The 19,590-nt window shown below is 44.3% G+C and overlaps 1 protein-coding gene across 5 annotated transcripts in view; it reads left to right on the plus strand.

Annotated features, from left to right (window-relative positions):
* Positions 1-19,590, plus strand: part of KANSL3 (KAT8 regulatory NSL complex subunit 3) — a 470,654-nt gene that overhangs the window by 17,776 nt on the left and 433,288 nt on the right. For all 5 annotated transcript variants that reach the window (XM_069214408.1, XM_069214411.1, XM_069214407.1 and 2 more), the window contains exons 2-3: positions 560-843; positions 10,748-10,918. In XM_069214408.1, the coding sequence (XP_069070509.1) occupies positions 626-843; positions 10,748-10,918 (389 nt within the window). In that variant the 5' untranslated portion in view covers positions 560-625. The remainder of the gene's footprint in view (positions 1-559; positions 844-10,747; positions 10,919-19,590) is intronic.

Consider the following 19,590-nt stretch of genomic DNA (forward strand, 5'->3'; position numbering starts at 1 on the left):
GTTTGGCATAGTACCGGGATATCAGTGTAAGTCCAGCCTATTTAGAATACTGCATGCTTTGCCGATGCAGAAGGTATAAGGCGATATATTTTAAGCATGCTTGTTGATCGAGGATGACATGCGGGAGCAGTGAGCTGTTGGGGTGGGCTTTGGTTGATGTTCAACACATAAACATGCAGAGATGAAATATTTACAGAGAATTTGGCTGAGTGGGTTGAAATATTGGTATGTAAATATGATCCCTCAAATAACAGACCACCGTCAAGGGGTCAGGTTTGTAGATCTGAGAAAATGGTGGTTTGGATGCCTGGAATAGGATTGTGAAATTTACATAGCTTACATGAGCTTGAGATATCTTTAATTTATAATTGTGAAATGATGATTTCTTCCAGATTATTGTGACAGTGTTTATGACCTATGACAAACTCAATAAAAATAATTTTTTTATTTTTTTTAAAATTCCTGCTTAACACTGTGACTTACATTATACTTAGTGTTCTTCTGACTTTTTTTTTTTTTTCAGAGACTGATATTGCTATGCATTTTGTCGTCTCTGCAGGTATGGATTATGAAGATCTTGCTGATGCACCCTTTTAAGAACTGAAGCCCAACTATACCTGGCGCCATGATGTCATACCGAGGAGGAGAGCGAGACTTTCAAACCTCAGCAAGGAGAATGGGGACATCGCTGCTGTTTCAGCTCTCTGTGCATGAGCGAGAGCTGGACCTGGTCTTCCTAGACCACAGCTATGCCAAGCCCTGGAGCTCCCACCCTGATGCTAGCAATGCACGGCCCACCCGTATGCTATTTGTTACCCCACAGCGCCAGCAGGACTGTAATATGTGAGTCTGAGTTTGTAATCTTTGATACAGAGTATTACTCTTCCTCATTAAACTCCTATATATGAATGTGACATACCCTCAAAAACAGCACTTAGTTACTGTGAAATAAATTTAAAACAGTTTAATTGCATTTAAAGACGGCCATAGCTTCCGAGCTGATTTCTTTGTCCAACGGTGTCCCTAAAATCAAATTCATCATCATCTCCAAGCTAGTGGGAAGGCAGCAAAACTCACACAAAAGCATAAGATCTAACATAATAAAGAGTACTGTTAAACTGTCTACCATTATCTCTTTCCCTTTTGTTGTCCTTAACAGAGAGGATCTATCAAGCCTTAGACACCATCGTATAGTACACAGATTCAAAGTTTAAAGATTTTCAGGACAGAATTTCAACTCTAAGGACAGTGGTGGTCTGTCGTTGAAGTGGGTGCTGAGGTGTGGGGGAGAAATCTAAGGTGATGTGTGGGTAAATATCTATTATATCCACTCCTTTTACTTCAAGGGTAGATGTCAGCCATTTTCTTATCTGGACCAGTGGTGGACTGCTAATTTGATCCACTTGTTAAAGATGATAGTTTATGGCTTTTAGTAGTTGGACCAATAGGTCCAGAGTAGTGAACTGGAAATTTGAAAATTGTATGTGCTTTCAAGATCAATCCTGACTGCAACTACCAGCATCTAGAGAATGTGGCGGATACACCTTCACTGGGGTCTGTTCTCCGAGCAGAAAAAAGGGGCAGTCATGATTTTGATGAAGGGTATTTAGTACCTGAAGAAGAAAAGCAGAGGATTGCAATGTACCAGACTGTCAGGAAGAAAGGTGAAAAAGGCTCCTTGATTGCAGAGCCCACAACTCCCTCTGAGAAGTGATCCTTCGGTGCTGGTAACACAAGTAGTACCTTGTGTACTTGTTTGAATGTAGCTTGTGTACTTGTTTGAATGTAGTGCACTGTGATGCTTTCCTGGAAAACGGAAATCTTCAAAATGGAGTGGGGCCTAATTCTTTATTGAAGAAGTTCAAAATTAATCAGGAATGTAGATGATTTATCTCCCCAGTTCCAGTCCTATACTTACAGAAAACACGAAAATCCCCTGGGAGGATCCCTGGTCTTTGACGACCTCCAACATAAGAATCTTTCAGTACTTGGCTTCAGGAAAACATTTGATGGTTGCCTATTGGCATGCATATTATTACATCTGCTACCTCTGCCGACCTACTCCTTCTCCATTCAAAAGCGCAAGAGTTGGAAGTGTCCTCGGCAGGGTTTTGCTTGGAACAGCCGGCTATCTCCAAGGGGACTATGATGGTGGTAAGGATCATTCTTGCTTCATCTGTTGCAGGTTGGGCACTCACAACTTTCCTACACAAAAGGAACCACTGGCATACCCAGGGGCTCATACTCTTGATCTTCGGGAGAAACTAGAGGAACTTGGTCAAAGGCAGGAGGTACACACCATATTTTCCTCTAGTCCCCTAAGCTTGCAGATCCCCCAAACATGGACCTGGTTGCCTGAGATTTCGATGCAAAGAAGTCCACTCTACAGTAGCCAGATGTTTTACAGTTAGTAGTAGCAGCTTTTTATTGCATAATTACTTAAAATAATTGCTTAAAATACAAATATTTAACCATAAAATTACTTCTAGACATTTACAATATCCTCTGCTTCACTGCATTCAATTGCAAGTGTCTGTGCAAAGTGTGCTAGAATCAGACGCCGTCATCAATTCTAATGACTTTGAACATATGAGCAGTCTACCTATAATGCTGTCTGCATATCCATATAGATGCACAAGCAAAAGACTGGTATAACATCTGATAAATTTAAATATTATAGAAGATTTAAAAACTTACAACTAGAGTGCGGATGACAGGAAGTGCACGATGTTACCACATAGTCTCATCCTTTAGTGTGCAGGCCACAAGCACGTTGATGGGAGAGTAGTTGCCTATACTAGGCTTCCCTATAGTCTGGAAATTGAGATAGCAATGGGAAAGACAGAGTAAAGTAATGCACAATAGTAAGAACTGAAAGATCAAAAAGATTCCCTGTTTGGCCTATCACTCCAAGGTCTGACTCAGTGTCTCAAACTATCAAGGAGCTTTCCGTGGGTAGTTAGGCGCGGGAAGCTCAGAGTATTAATACACAATAGTATGCACTTTGAACAGGGACGCCCTGTCTTGATGATCAATCCAAGGTCTAGCTCGGAGTCTCAAGCTCTCAGGGGGCTTTGATGGATCAGTAAGTCACTTTGTTAATAATGTTTCTTTAGTGTCCACCTCTCCCCTTTCCACTTCTGCATGTTGGGGGCTCCGGGCATTCTGTAGGGCCAGTCTCATATTGGTAAAAATAATTCCCAAAGCGAGCAAGTTCCATTGGGGTGTCAGCCATGAATATTAGGTTTATGGCATCAATGCATGATCTCACTCCATATTTCAGGAAAAGCGGTTTTAGTAGGAGACGTCTCTCCAAGGCCAATCGCGGGCAGCAACATACTAGGTGTCTTATAGATTCATTGTGATATTTGCATAATGCACAATCTTGAGAATAACCCCATGTTGACTTCCAGTTGCATCTAAAGTCCCTAAAGGGGAGTGTTTGGAGTCGCATTAACGGAATACTCTGAAACGCACCAGCTCCCAGAGCTGTTTTCATTTATGGTTAGACATTGTTGGTCAAGTAAGACTCGGCCAAGCCCTCTGCTCCGGTGATATTCCAGATTATGGCTATATCATTTTCTCTAGAAGTTTGCATGCCCTGATCTTTCAAAGTCTTTTTTTAGGAGTGCCTTTGATATGAGAGGATCCAGCTCATAGGTGGGAACTAAGTTGAAGTATTCCTCAGCTTGCCTGAGATAAATGGCCCAACTGCTTGCGTCATCCTTAAAGATTATATTCAGGGAACCCCTCAGGCCATCCGGGTTGACCCTGCAGACACCATGAAAGGACTTGATTATATCCATTTTAAACAGGGTGTTCATTCTTATATTAAACTCTAAACGTAGCCCTGCGTGTCTGGTTGAATTAGGGATCTGGAATATCCTTTTGTAGGCTCTCATCTGACACTTCTTTAATGATGCAGTCATCCTGCCAGTGTATGTCAAGTGTCGGTAGGTGATAGCCGGAGTAGTTTTGCTTTAATAACCCTCCGGATTGCCTGAGGTGTTGGTGATCGGAGCCGAAGGTGGAGTTTTGCTAAGACGTAGGTAGCTCTTTGCGCCTTAGTTCTTATTGCCGCTACCTGGTATGATGTTTCTCTGTGTTTGATAACCATACTTGGAGGTAGTGATATTTATCTTCTGTTTCTATTGTTAGTGGGCCAAGCTTCCTCTCTCTTAGATGTTTTTTGGTCTGATGTCCAAAGACCAAACCTTGGTTTTTGCCACATTTGCCCTTAAATCATTCTTTTCATTGTATCTATGTAGTATGTTCAAACCCCATTTCAGACCTATCCTGGTCTGAGCAAGCAGTACCAGGTCATCCGCATATTGTATAATGGGGAGTGCTGTCTTCCCCGATTTCGTGGGGAGTGCGTTACCTCTCAGCAATTCCGCTCCCAAATCTGCTGTGTACAGGTTGAAAAGGGTGGGTGCAATGACACAGCCTTGTTTCAAACCTTTTATTGTGATATATTTTCTGGTCACATGTGAGTTTGTGATCTTGATTCTCACCGAGGTGTCGGAGTAAAGTGTGATTATGGAAGCGAGCAGTTTCCCTGGTATTCCCCCATGCTGCATCACTCCATCAAAGGCCGCGCTGTAGTCTATGAAACAAGCATAAAGCGGCTGGGCCGATTGTTTCAGTGCTTTCTGACCTAGGTATGAGATGGCTAGCACATTGTCTAAGGTGGAAGAGCTAGGTCTGAAGCCGATTTGTTATATTGGCATAATCTTGTTCCCTGCGATCCATTTTTCCAGTTCTTGTAAAGCATGGGCTTTACCGTCCACATTAATAAGAGCTATTAGCCTGTAATTTTCAGGAAGATTGAAGTCTTTTTTTTATAGATTGGGTGCAATATTGAGCCTTTCCAAGCCTCTGTGACCACAGAATGGTGTAAACAGTAGTTGAAGAGAATGCTCAAGGGTTCAGCCCAATAATCTTGGTAGTCTCTGAATATGCACCCTGGGAGGCTATTTGGTCCCGGAGCTCCATCCCTCCTGATGTTGGCGATCACCATTTTCACTGATTTAACTGTGGTGTCTAGTGTCATATCTACAGTGCCATCCAGGTCGTGTAGCCAGCTCGTGGTGCTCAGGGCTGTAGTGTGTTCTGGGTCCGCGTAGAGATTGCCTATGTGGGTTTCCCACAAGCTGGCCGATATTGTATTATCCTTACTTCTTATTCCATGGAGTAGAGAGTTGACATACTCCCAAAATTCTTTACTTTTGCTTGGTGGCAATAATGCATGTACATGGATCTAGCATTCTTCAATCTCCTTTTCAGCTCCCATATTGCTTTTTTGTAATCTTTCCTCACCAACCTCCTAAGAACTTACGCTTCGGGGGATTTATTCCTTCTTCAGTATGCTTCTGCCTGCCTACGTTTCCGCTTACACTTACTGTATTCCCTAGCTGTTGTGAACAGGTTTTTTTGTCTTTTGATTCCTGCAAACCCTTGGTGCGTTGAGCTGCATAGTAACTGATGTAAATTCCTAATCCTGTTCGCCCACTGGCACTAATTCTGTACATTTCGCACTTGTATAGTGCACTACTCACCCGTTACGGTCTCAAGGCGCTGTACGCATACCGCTGTGGAACCCCTCCTGGCTTTGCCCTGTGAGGCACCCACTCCTGGGCAACCCCCAGGGTGAAGCAAGTCATCCAAGCGCTGTCAGGGCCGTTGTGGAGATTAAGCAAGCTATTGCCCAGAGTTAGAGTGGGACCCATTAATTAGATTAGGCACTGAGGCGAGAATCATCTGGTCCAAGGGAATTGAGCCCAAGACCTGTTGAGGCAGGAATTGAACCTTGGCCCCGGGCCAGATCCCAGCATCAGGGTCGGCCCCTCTAACCATAGTGCCACACTTCTCCAACCATTGTGCCACAATTCTGTCTGTCCCACTTCCCAGATTTAGTGGGCCGTTGACCTGCTTCCATAGGTTGCCTTTCGTCTTGCAGGGCATGCTTTTTCAGAGGGCGTAGCTTAGTTGACAGTTGCTGCCCGCCGGTGTTGTAAGACCGGATTCTCGGTGCTTGGCGGTCAATCTCTGTTTCTACGGGATTGTGATCACGCACCCTTTCTTCCATGTGAAGGTATTGGTTTAGCGCCGATGACGTCGCCACCTCTACCCCGAATGATGGTGCCAGCGACTCTGATTCTGGTAGGGAAATTATCTACTTTTTATTTTTTCATATATATATTTCATACTTATACATGTGTGTTTTTATATATGCTCCGGGATCCCCGCACGAGTACGGGAATAGTCAACGTTTATGACTTTGATGAGGATACCCCTGGAAGAGAACTAGGATTTACAGGTAAGTAACTTATCCTTCTGGTGGATACAGTAGCTACCCGTGGATTCCTCACAGTCCCTACCACCTCCTTGTTGCCTGTCTGGTCATACCAAGACGTTGTTTATCATAGGTAGAATGTATATACTTTTGTTTTTATATAAATATATATTGTGATCTAGATATGTGTGTGTGTGTGTATACATATATATATATTTTTTTTGGATTGGCACATATTGTGCTTGTGAGGTCGGTATTCACCTGTTTGCCTCGAAGGCACGGTAATAAATGGTGAAACTGACATCAGCATGCTGATGAGGACTTCTTATAGCTCCAATGATGTCAGATGGAGACACGTGCAAAGCAGTGTAATTGTGATGTCCTCGTCTACGGGAGGAGCTAAGAAGAAAATGTCCTTCAAATGCTGGTGCATTGGGAGAATTCATAAGGTGAGGTAGCTACTGTATCTTCCAGAAATAGTGTTACCGAAGGTGAGTAATTTGTTCTTTTGTTTTGCAGAGCTGCTTTGAAAATACCAGTGTGGGACTGAACGTAGTTGAAAGTTTTCACCAGTCAATGATTATCCTACTCTCATTGATTAGAAAGAGCACTTGGTGTGTACACTATAACTCCCAGTGCTGAACCAAGACTTCACGCTGGCATCCTTGGTCAGGACTTTGGAGATGCTGTTTATTGGGTGGTTGGTGGTTACTGGACAGACTCCTGGATGAACACTTGTTTACCATGGATTGATCACAGCCTAAGTAGTATTATACCCTAATTGTAGAAGAACATGCAGCCCAGTCTACTGTGCTTGTCCTTGTTCCTTTGCCAAGAAGTGATGTGGAGACCTGAGCATGTGGGGTGTTTGAGACTTCCATTGAGTTGTCTGCTGGAACCACATGTAGAGACTGCACCTGTGAACCGTGGCTGTTCGTAAAAGGTTCTTAGCTGCACCTATCTTGCAGAGTAGCTAGATGGGACCTATTCTTCCACAGTCGGTTATTGCTTCGAGGTACATGATTTGGATCCTTTTTTATAATTTTGGAGCTGCCAGTGCTGTTTTCTGTGCTTAAAAACCTATCCCAAACTTGTATGACGATGGCTTTTCTGGCAGAAATCAGGTCAATGAATGTGATCCTGTGGTATTCTTAGAGGAACGTCTGAAGGGAGCGGAGAGCTTTGCATCTCTAACAGTTTGTTTTACCAAATTCCTAACCAGAGCCGCCATGTTTTATTCAAATTAAAGAAACAGCAAAACTGTAACAGAGTTGTAACTAAACTCTCCCTTGCCAGATCTGAGCCAGTACTAACTCAGGGCAGAAATCGATTCCAAGGCAGTAACTGTCAAAATGTTAAAAAGTTAATCTTGTGATAACTACATAATTTCTAGAAATGCCCCTCAATCCTCATCTTTTTCTAGTGCTATCGCCAATGACTGTAGATCTCTAAAATCGATTTTTTTTAATAATTCATGTTGTCCTGTTAGAAATGCAAGTTGGGACATTGCATGGATCCTCATTAATATAGTCTCCGTGGCATCCATGTTCAATTTCACTAGAACTGGAAATTCTCTTTTAAATGTATTTACATTTGTTCACGTACCTCTGTACTAATATGTTTTCCAGAGCATTCCAGGCTCCATTTCAAGGTGAGTCATGTCATCCTCTCCTGATCCTGCTTCTTAGCCTTTTTCCCTTTGTTTACTAACATAGTGGACACAGGCCACAAGGAGCACTAGCAGTCAGCATGCAATGAAAGGAAAGGGTTCGTACTACACCCTTCACCTTGAATAGGAACAGAAGTCACATGAATCGGGGAAGCGCATGGTCTGTGGTATTTTTACGGTTTACACCAATGTCTGTTTTTCACCCCCCTCTCAATGGACAAAAGGGAGCGCTGTACCTGCAGTTAGACCAACATTTTATTTTTATTATCTTGTTCTCCATTGTCAGTTAATGGTTTGTGAAAACATTACAGCCTGCAAGTAGTGGCAGTTTTTAGACCTCCGTGACCACTGAAAGCTCAAATACTCCCTTCATCAGAATACAAACATTGTCTTTGTTGTTCTGGCAGCTGCCTTTGGTGGGCGGTTATGAGTTTGCAGGACTGGAGTCCCAACAGGTGTCTTTGGCTCCATGCTTTGTCTCCTTCTGGTGTGTCATATTGGGGACAGCCACATAGCCGTATGATAGCTTTCACCCACTTATTAGAGTGTGGCATAAGGAGTTTACCCTCTGCTCAATGAGCACCATCTTACAAGACAGGGATGTCTCTTCCTTGTCCGATGTTTCTGAGAGATTTCTGTTATAATTTGCAATGATTGTAATGCATTCTGTGCACACCTCAATTGTTCGCTGGTCTGGTCAGCCAGTGTGTGTTGTCATGGAATGTTGGTGATTGACTAGAGAAGTGTGACAGAGATAGTGGGCGGAGCAGAGAGGAATCTGCCCCTGGTGGGGGGGGTTCTGTATTAAGTAACTTGTAACTTATCCTGTAACCTTTTAAATGAAACTACAACCTCTATCCTTTGTGAACTTGCTTTGCCTGACTTATACTTACTGAGACGGAATCTTTAATTACCAACAATTTCATTGTTCAGGAACTTTCTGAAAATTAAAGAACAAATATTAGAAAACTTACATGGCTTAGCAAATTGTCTGAACCACATGAGACACCGGTCAGAAACAAGACTTGGTGGCTGTCTGCCATACTTTACATCCCCTCATTTTAATAAGTAATGTCAAAGAGGTGCCTGCCGGTCAGAGTGGGCAACCCTCCTAGTTGAAGACAAATGTGGAAAAGGAATGAAGTGGTGATGACCCCCATGTCTTCAAGGTCAAGAGATCATTGATCATCCTAGCACCAGAAGGGTGAGGGCTGCTCCTGAAAGAATGATAATGGGAGGTAGATTCTGTAATGAAGGCAGTCCATTTGTAACAACTATATGTTACAGTTCTCACAGTGACGCACATTGTTAAATCCACTGACTTTAATCACAAGCATTCCCACTTAAGTAGCCAAGTACCTCTTTTAGGCAACTGGAAGACTGAACTATCTTTATGAATAATTCATGGTTCCTGGAATTGATCCATCATCAACTCTAGGGTACGCTGTTGTTCCTCCTAAAGAATCTGGCTATAAAGAGCCACTTGACCTGAACAAAGATAAATGTGTTGAGAAATTGTATCCTGAGTTGGAGAAATAAAACCCAGATGGGTCCCACACCATCCACAGTTGTGCCTGCTGTGGTGCAGCTATCCAAATGTAAAGTTTGAGCCTTTACTAAACGTTACATAGACTCCATCTCAGGGAAGAAGATTATAATGGTGGTCTTACTGATTCAGGGTTATTGTGATTCCTAGAAAATTAGGCTTCCACAAAAATGAATTCTATGGCTACTCAGACTTCAAAACACAACTCATAAGGCTGCCATTATTTTAGCATCCTTCATCCTGTTCCCAGTTAGGCCTTGGGTAAAAAGTGGCAGCCAACGGAGAGTTCTCCGCTGCTTGACAGATATTGTTGCAGCTCTGGATTAAGGATTTGTGCTTTGTCTGCAATTGATGGTGGCTATTTCCAGCGTATTTTATTGATATCCTCAAGTGTGATGTTAATATATTGAGTCCCGCTCCTCTTCACATTCCTTCAAGAGAGCCTTCATAGTACTTTTCCATTAACAGGTATTTGCAGGGTTTCTGCTGTGGAACATTTGCTTGGTCACCCCAGAACCTCTTATAATAATCTTCACTTCAGAGGGATAATCATACTATGTTCTTTTTTCCCTGTTATCCTTTTTGGTGCGTAGAATCAATGTTGCTTAGTGTGCTGTGTGTCAGGCGCACACATTTGAGTTTTTCTACAGATATGTAAAGGCAAGGGACCTCATTATGAGTGTGGCGGTCTCAAGACCACCACACTTGCAATGACGGTCTGACTGCTGCAGACATGTTGGTCCGACTGCCCTATTATGACCGTGGCAGATGGGCCACAGTTCGAAAGCCGGCACCGCCAGGATGCCGCCTGTCGACAGCATGCCGCCTGTCGACAGCCTGGTGTTCTCGGCGGTTGCAATCCACCAGGGCAGCGCTGCCATGGGGATTACGAGTCCCCTTTCTGCCAGTCTTTGCATGGCTGGCGGAAAAGGGGCGTCTGGGGCACAATGGGGGCCCCTGCACTGCCCATGCACTTGGCATGGGCAGTGCAGGGGCCCCCATGGACAGCCCTGTTGCGCATTTCACTGCCTGAATTACAGGCAGTGGAAAGTGCGGCGGGTGCTGCACCGCCACAGTTCCGCCACCTCGATTACGAGCCAGCGTCAATGTTAAGGCCCTGTTTCCCACTGGGCTTGTGGGCGGAGACGCTTAGTAAAATTCATAGTATAGTTTTCAGTGCCTGCTTGTATTTAATGACCTTCTTCCCCTGTCTAATCATTTGGTCTTCTTATTTCAGTGAGACGGACATTCCCATTGATGTGGAAACTGTCACACATACTCCAGTGCCGCTATATGACAACCAGAAAGCACGCAGCGTGATGAATGAGTGTGAGCGGCATGTGATGTTTGTCCGAACCGATACCGATGCCCCACCACCACCTGATGACTGGGAAGATCATGTCAACAGGTGTGTGCAATCGGATTTATCAATGTGTGCAAATTTGTCTGTGTACAGTAAATTGTAGTAGAGAAAAGTGAGCAGTTAATGTTTCCACTCGCGCACATGCATAATTCTCATCAGTTGGGCATTACTGAGTGACACCTCAATAGAGAAAATTATTTGAAACATTCCTTCCTTGGATTCCACATTATTATGTTAACAGGATACAACTTGAAATGACCCTTCCAATATCCATAAATGGACAATGAAGATTTTTTGGGGGTGGGGAGTCACCTGTATTTTGCAGGATGTTTTAATTTTTCTCTCTGACTCGCTTGATTTTTTTTTTTTTTTTTTTTTTTTTTTCTTTTTCAACCCATTCTGTGGCATAAATGCCAGTTTGTGGAGACGTTTGAATCTCTTTAAAGGTAAAGTAATTTTGCACCACTCATCAAGTCTGTTGGGTTATCCTTATACCCCATATTATTCATTGTTCAGTCAGACAGCATTGTAATCAGTAATCGGGACAACAGAGTGGGCTTTGGACCAGCTTCATGCTTGTAAATGGATGGCTTTTTTTGTCTATCTCAGTTCAGTGCTCTTGATTTGATGACTTTCCACTTGATTTTTGTTTGTTCCACCCCCCCGAAGCTTTACCCTTGCTTGTGATCGCTTGCGTTGTATCCTTTCACTGCTGATGTCATGGGACTACTTTTTTGGCCATTTCTTACCTTACCCATTTGGTTCCATCTTTGAAGCTGGATAAGACTGTCCCAGAAAACCTTCTTGATACAAGATGTGTCCTGATGCCTGAGTTCCTCTCCAACCAGGCAATTTCAGAGAATGAGGATGATACTCCAAGACCTGTTGGAACTTGTTGTGGCCATTAATATAAGATGCTTCCTGCATTCCCCCATGCATGAAATTTTGGAGGCTTTTCCTCATAAATTGTCCTCACACATTGAATTTTATTTCAAAGCTGCAGGGTGACCCCTCCAAGCTGGGGCAGCGGCCTCTAGCTAAAGTAATAGAGAATCCATCTGTTTTGCATAGGTCTAGATTGTATATTTGTTTTTTTTTCCTGATGGGCATGTGATACCTTTAAACAACCACCAAGAACTGTGAAAGAGTCAGTCTGTAGTCTATTTTATTACTCCGATCATTATATAAAAAGTCTGCTTTTTAACTACTTCAGAGTCTTCACCGCAAGATTGTTCAAGACTGTTGGAAATAAATCAACCATGGATCAGATCTAAGAGTCTGTTGCCATCCTATCTGATTAACATTGTTCATCCTTTTGCTTAGAGTAAATAACATAGGTATTGAATATGTGAACTCTTGTAAAACCTGTTTAGGGCGGGGCCCAGAAGTGGGTATTTGTCAGTGAAACTTTAATCTTGTGCAATGACTTAGCCACATTTTACTACACCATATTTATAGTTTTAATGACGGTGTTGTGTTGTTGATTTGTTGCATATCTCACTCCAGACTCCACTTCACTAAGTTTCTTTTGGTTTGTGTGAAATGTTCATGCTCAGCTATTTGGTTGGAGGTGCAGTGGTGCCACACCGAGAAATGCAATGTGTACATATTAGGCAGGTTTTTGTATTGACATGTGTTAAACAGCCTCTGTACGCACCCACACTAACTGATTATTGCGTATGTATCTTGCAGTTATTTTGTGCATGTTGAAATATTTTTTGCTGCTACTTAAGCAAACAAGCACAACAATATTTAGAATGCGGAGGTTATCCGTCTGCCTTACTGTGTTTTTAATATTCTTGTTGGTTTGAATCTGTGTGAATGACTTCTCCATAAAACAGTCTCAAAGTAGCACCCCACCTCAAAACAACTCTCATATGGAACAGCATCCCACCCAAATGGCATTGTAGTTCATGGTACCAATGAAAAGTTATTTCAACATTTTGAGCTCCATATTACCATCATTTCTGATATTCGGATCACTGTTCAGTGTATATGGACAGTGTACCTGTTAGAGCTGCAACTCATTCAAGTTCAAAGTTCAAGATGAAGTTTACTCGCTGTAAGTTTGCCTACAGAGACATCATCTTTCTTTTTTATGATGAGGTAAGAAGGACAGACAGGGGCGTCCAAGACTCAGTCACACTAGCCCTACCAATTCACTGGTTGGCAACAGAGAACGAGATACAATGGGCGGGGGCATACTCATCTTTATTGTGCAATACTGAAGAAGTGTTTAAGTACTTCTGAATTGCAATCAACAGCTCTGTATTCCGCTCAAAAACTCTATTGGTGATAATAATGAGAGATTAACTGTTCTGCTTTGCTTCAAACTAAGAGGAAACAAAGCTAAAGAATGCAAATAATGCAGCACTCTTAGTCTGAGTAATGAATTTATTGAGACACTTCCCAGATCTCAAATGAAAACATACAAAAATATTAACGTGAGCATTAAACTTGAATGCAGCAAAACACTTACAGATACTAAAATAATCACAGCAGTTGAATAACAATAGGCAGAAAAATTGCAATACATAAACAGTGAATATTTATGCAATCCAACATCATTCTTGTCCTCTCCAACATCAAGCAATGGAACCCAGGACAGCTGAGACAGGAGAAAACGTTCTCCAATGGGACTCCTGGTTTTATGGCGCAGTGTCCACCCTCAAAATGAGTTCTTTCCACCTTAGCGCCAAGCTTGTCCACCTTTATATACCTTAAACAAACCCAAGAGGAAGGTTCTGGTAACCTTGCCCCTCCCTTTGAGTAAGTTGTGAAATTCAAGCGCTGGCTCTTCTTGGTCCGTGTTGAAAACACACAAAACAACTGGCTGTATCTGTATGTCTATTCCTAAGACAGAGCTGTACCTTTTTTCTGCTATAAACATTCTTATCCTGGTACACTCTTATCACCTTCGCATCCTCCACAATCTGTTCTCTTTCCTGGTGAGAACAGCGAAAACACGTGCAATGTAGAAAACAAGCTGTGTGTGGAAAAATATCTGTGCCAATGATGTAATGGCATTTGAAACTAAGCTAAGCACAAAATGGAGTCAGTGATCATGTTGGAATCGGTGGCTAAATGCAGATAGCATTACAGTAACCTTCATTGTTAGATAATAAATCTTATTCTCTGTCTTATTTTCCGTTTCAAAATAGACCTCCGTCTATATGCGCTATGTGCATATGCTATGGAGAGTTTAAATTCTTGGTTGATGTTCAGAAAATGCTCTTTGTTTAAGAAAGACCTAATTTCCCTCACCTTCTTTTCCCTCAGCTGCACCCAACCATCTTTAAGTTTGACCCTATTGATGATGTGATCATTGTTCTTTGCTTGAATGTGCTTTAAATCAACTTCTGATTACGAAGTATTACATTTAGATGTGTTTATTTTGCCTATTTTAGCTGAACGGTGTTGTGTAGTGAAGTTTTATAATTTTGACCAAGGATGTTTGCTTTTTTTTTTAATACATAATTTTCAAAGACATGTTTTTAGATACCCTTTTTCGTATAACTTTCCAAAACATATGTAATAAGAGTTGGCCATGTAAGTTATATACATACTTGAAACATTTTTACCTCAACTGCAGAATTATGTATGTCAGTGCTGTATTAACTCACAAGAAGATTTTCAAAAGGTTTGTATCAGGTATAGTTTGTTAAATTGCTATACTACGTTCTTGCTGGAGTTTCATACGATGTAGACCCTTTTTTGAGTGCTTCATTATGTGCGATTGTGGTAACCCTTCGCCCATATTTTGCGTGTGGGGTTTTGTCTCTGTGAGACGCTACCACTTTTCTTCTACAGTTAATCATCAGGCTCCACCATCTTGACCTGATTTTTACTGGTTACTCCTTTCTTTTTCAGTTCTTGCCAATTTTAATGATAATGCTTTACGTTAATTGGTTTTGAAAAACATCTTGGCTCTTTGTGTCTGATACATTTTTTTAACTGAATCTTGAGGACTCTGAAACTGCATGAGCATTAAAGGAACTTGTGAATGAATATAACAAAAAAACAAGCAGCTGTAGACGAGGATGAAGTTCCATGTTTTATCTTTTTATCTTTGTATCTTACTTTGGCAAATAGGAAGTTAAACATTTTAAACAGCATTAGCACCAAGAGACCCCGACTCAAGTGTGACAAAATTCGACAATGTTACAAACAAAACAGACTGCAGTGAGCAGAATTTAGGGGTCACGAACAATAACTGTCGGCATTCGAGGAGCAAAGAAGAAGTACAACCAACATAAATATAGCACGGCGGCCGGAACGGGCAAGTCAGCACTGGCAACATCCCACAGCTCGCATGTTCACACAGGCAGGGCGACACAAACCATTCTCCAAATGCATGCCAATTGATCTAGCACATATCACCCAATAAGCAATCTCCAAATAAGAGCGCAGAGGTGCCCAAATATCTTGCGGCCTAGAACCCTCAGGTGCCAACTCCTAGAAGGTCTCCAACTGTTCTCTACAAAAAGCAGCATTACGCAACCAATCAGAGACCCGAGGAGGATGACCACATCCCCAGCAAATCGCAACTCTGCGCTTCGCCAAAAGTAGGAACATGCCCACCAGTTTCCTCTGAGCCAGCGGAACTGTATCCACACTGCCCAGTAGCGCTAGCACAGGAGAGGGAACCAGCTCCAGCCCAGTCATCTCCCCAATCACATGCATGACCTCCAGCCAGAAATCATGCACTTCCCCACATTGCCACGACAGGTGGAAAAAGTCTGCATCCGGAGCATGACATCGTTCACAAGAAGCATCCACACGCAGCCCCATAACACACAAGCCACGAGGAGTGTAATAGAGACACTGTACAAACTTAAAGTGAATGAGTCACAGCCGATAGTTTGGCGATAGCGCCCTCATCTGCGCACAACACTTCTTCCATGTCTCATCAAAGATTGCCGCACCCACATCCGCCTCCCACTTTACTTTAGCAGACATTGCGAGCCCATCCCTTTGGTCCTGCATGCAACCATATAACTTGGTGATTAGCTTCCTCTGCGTCTGTACACTCCATACTACCTCCAATGCTCAACATGTCACCGGAGACTCCGGAAGACCAGAGTATTGTGCTCAGAGCATCGCACACACACGTGCAGTGCACCATCAGAACCATCTCTCAGCGCCACCTCCGGGGAGATCAGCCACCCATCCACAAACCAGTCCCCCAAAAGAGACCAGTCCGAGTCACGGAGATAGGTTTGCAGTTGCGAGTCGTGAAACAGCCTCTCATCAGCCACAACAGCCACTGCCACTGACGGCACAAAAGGCTCACGCACACCAGATCGCTTCAAAAGAGCCAGCCATGCTCCAACAGTGCACGCCACGGTATCCACCCCCGAGGTCGAGGCCAAGACAGGCCCCCGAACACTTGCATCAGGTCGTCCGGCCAAACCACATCACTCTCAAGGGCGAGATGAGGCATGTAGCGAACAGGGCGGATCCAATAATACGAAAAATGAGCCTGTGCACTGTAGTAATAAAGCTCCATGTCCGAAGCAACAAGTCCTCCCAATTCAAACATAAGCGTTAACTTCTCCCATGCAATTCTAGGTTGGCGACCCGACCAGACGAATCATGGCAGAGCGGAGACGCCTCAAAAAGCACACTGTGAGGACCAGGGGGAGATTTACAAACAAGTATAAGATTTTAGGTAGCACTATCATTTTGGCAATGGCAATTCGTCCTATCAGCGACAGTGGCAAGGAGCGCCACATCTCGATCCTATCTTCCAGCCACGACATAACTGTACCATAATTAGCCGTCCAAAGCGTCTCATTATCACAGCTCAGCCAGACTCCCAAATACCTCACCGGGCCACCAGCCCACTCAATAAGATATCGGGACAATTAGCCTGCCGTCCCCGGCGACAGAGGCAACACTACAGATTTAGACCAGTTAATCGCTATACCAGAAAATTCAGCTAACCTTACAATTTCATCCAGCAAAACATTCACATTTTTACCAGGCTCTCGCACATACAACGCAATGTCATCGGCGTACATGGAGATCAAGATGGGCCGCTGCCGGAACTGCAGCCCCTTGTCACTGTGGTGCTGGCGCAAAAAGTCCGCAAGCGGCTCCATCGGTATCGCGAAGAGCAGCGGGGACAAAGGACACCCCTGCCTAGTCCCCCGAGCCACCCGAAAGGGGACGGATATGCCTCTGTTCAGACGGAGTTGAGCGACAGGCTCTGTGTAAAATAAGCGAATCAAGCTCACAAAACGCAAGCTCAAACCCACCCTACCTAATAGTGCAAACAGATACTCCCACACCAATGAATCAAAGGCCTTCGTGGCATCCAAAAACACTCATCATCATCGGCAGTAATCGAGCCAGCAGCCGCAAAAAATGTCCGCAAATTGTGCGCCGTGGACTGCCCCGGAACAAATCCAGACTGATCAGGGAGCACCAGCTTCGTCATCAGCGGCTGCAACGGCGCCGCAATCATCTTGGCCACGATCTTATCGACATTAATCATAGAGAGAGGATGATAGGAGTCACAGCTTTAGGGGGTCCTTACCCGGTTTAAGGATCGTAACGATCAGTGCCTCTTGAAGAGAGGGGGGAAGAAACCCATTCTCCATTGCCTCTGCATATACCTCCAGCAACTGAGGTGCAAGTATATCAGAGTATTCCTTGTAAAACGCTGGAGTCAAGCCGTCAAGGCCAGGGGACTTATCTCCAGGCAGGGCTCGAATCGCAGCCTTAACCTCCTCCAGCGAGAAAGGTATGTCGAAATATGCCATATGGACCGCTTCAAACCAGAGTAAGCTGATCTCCGAGAAATTCTCCTGTACAGCCTCCGCTTGCAGCACTGCGGGTGCAGAATTTAAGTCCGAAAAAAAACGTGGTAAACACTTCCATGACTCCATCCGTCCCTATCACACGCTCACCCTCCAAATTGTCTATTTCATTAACATAACTACTGGCCCAAAGTTTGCGTAGTAAATTAGCCAGCGTACGTCCAGCCCTCTCACCCTCTCCGTAGCGCCTCGCCCTGGCACATCTTCCCAAAAAGCATATTTCCCACTCAGAAGCTTCCTCATACAAAGAGACCATATGCTGGAGATCCGCCAGTGTGTCACCGGACCATTCCACCACCAACCGGGCCTCCAGATCTGCTATCCACGCCTCCAACTCCGCCAACTCCTGGCGCAACACTCGCAGCACACCGTGTTGTTTCGAAATGCAGCTCCCACGAATGACCACCTTAAAGGCCTCCCACAGCATTCCTGCCGAGATCACAGAGCCACCATTCTCCTCAAAATAGAGGACAATATCCCAGCGAATCTCCTCTCGGAACGCCTCATCCTGTATAGCCCCCTGGGGCAAGCTCCACGTGAAAGCACGTCCTGGTCCGCCCGGCACCGCCAGCTCCAACTTAACCGGAGAATGGTCCGACAGCATGCGCGCCATGTGCTCCACTGATCACGTCCACATCGCCACGTCCCGCCAACCCAGCCAGTGATCAATGTGGGACCAACTGTTGTGCACATAGTTGACACACATACCCTCTCTCGCATCTCCATGTTTCACCCTCCAAATATCCACCAATGCGCCGTCATCCATGACCACGGACAGAGCTCGAGCCGCCGCCACATGCTGCATCCCAAACTCTCCCTGTCCCGCTCCGTATCTAGGATTACATTAAAGTCGTCCCCCCCCCCCTAAATCACAGCACCTCCTCCCAACGACTAAACCAGCCACCAGACCTCACCAAAGAAATCCAGGTTGTCCGTGTTAGGACCATAGACTGCCACAAGTCTAGAGGGCCTGTCCAGCAACACACCGCTCGTCAACACAAAGCGTCCGTTAGGATCAACTATAGTTTGCTGAGTGTGCCATTGCAGTCCCTTGCGCAGCAGAATTGCCACTCCTTTGGCATACCTCGAATATACCCCCCCATGACATTCCCCAATCCATCCAGCCTTCAAGCGACACATCGTGTCCGCCACCAAATGAGTTTCTTGCAACATACAGATATCTATATTCTGGCGCTTAACATACGCAGACATGAGCCGCACCTTGCGTCCATCATCAGGGCCATGCACATTCCAGGTAAGGCAACGAACCAATGTCACCCCATCCTGCGTCATCAGAACACTCCTACCAGAACACGCCGCCACCCCCACCAGTCAGCCCAGCAAACACAGACATAAAGAGGAAGAAGAAAACATCAGATATACAAGAACCAACAGAAAAGTACATAAACCCGCCCTCCTCCCATGCAGACCATTTTAACCAGACTCATCCAAGGGGCGAACAGCTAGCCACCCAACCCAAACCCAACCATGGACCGGGAAGGGAAGGCATGGGGCCAAAAAGTGAATGAGCATCAGGACGGCAAACAGTTCTATATGCCTGAAACCGTGCGGTCAGTTTATGCACCAGCAACAGGACCATTCAGTCATTATCGCTGAGAGTCTCACGCTCCGCATCCGGCCCACCCGAGTCCACAACCGCAGATCGTCAGGGGAGAGCCTTAACAAACTTTGCCGCCAGCTTCGGATCAGTAAAGAAGTGTTGTTTCCCTCCATGCTGCACTTTCAATTTCGCAGGGTAGATCAGGGAAAACCTGGCGTCTGTCTGTCCAAGTGAGCGTTTAATTTTGGGACGTTAGCTTCATAGAAACTTTCAAACAAACAGATACACCTATACCTCAGTCAAAGACTGTGACTAAGTAAATACAATGGTCT

The sequence above is a fragment of the Pleurodeles waltl genome, chromosome 11 (assembly GCF_031143425.1).
Source record: "Pleurodeles waltl isolate 20211129_DDA chromosome 11, aPleWal1.hap1.20221129, whole genome shotgun sequence".
Lineage (NCBI taxonomy): Eukaryota > Metazoa > Chordata > Amphibia > Caudata > Salamandridae > Pleurodeles > Pleurodeles waltl.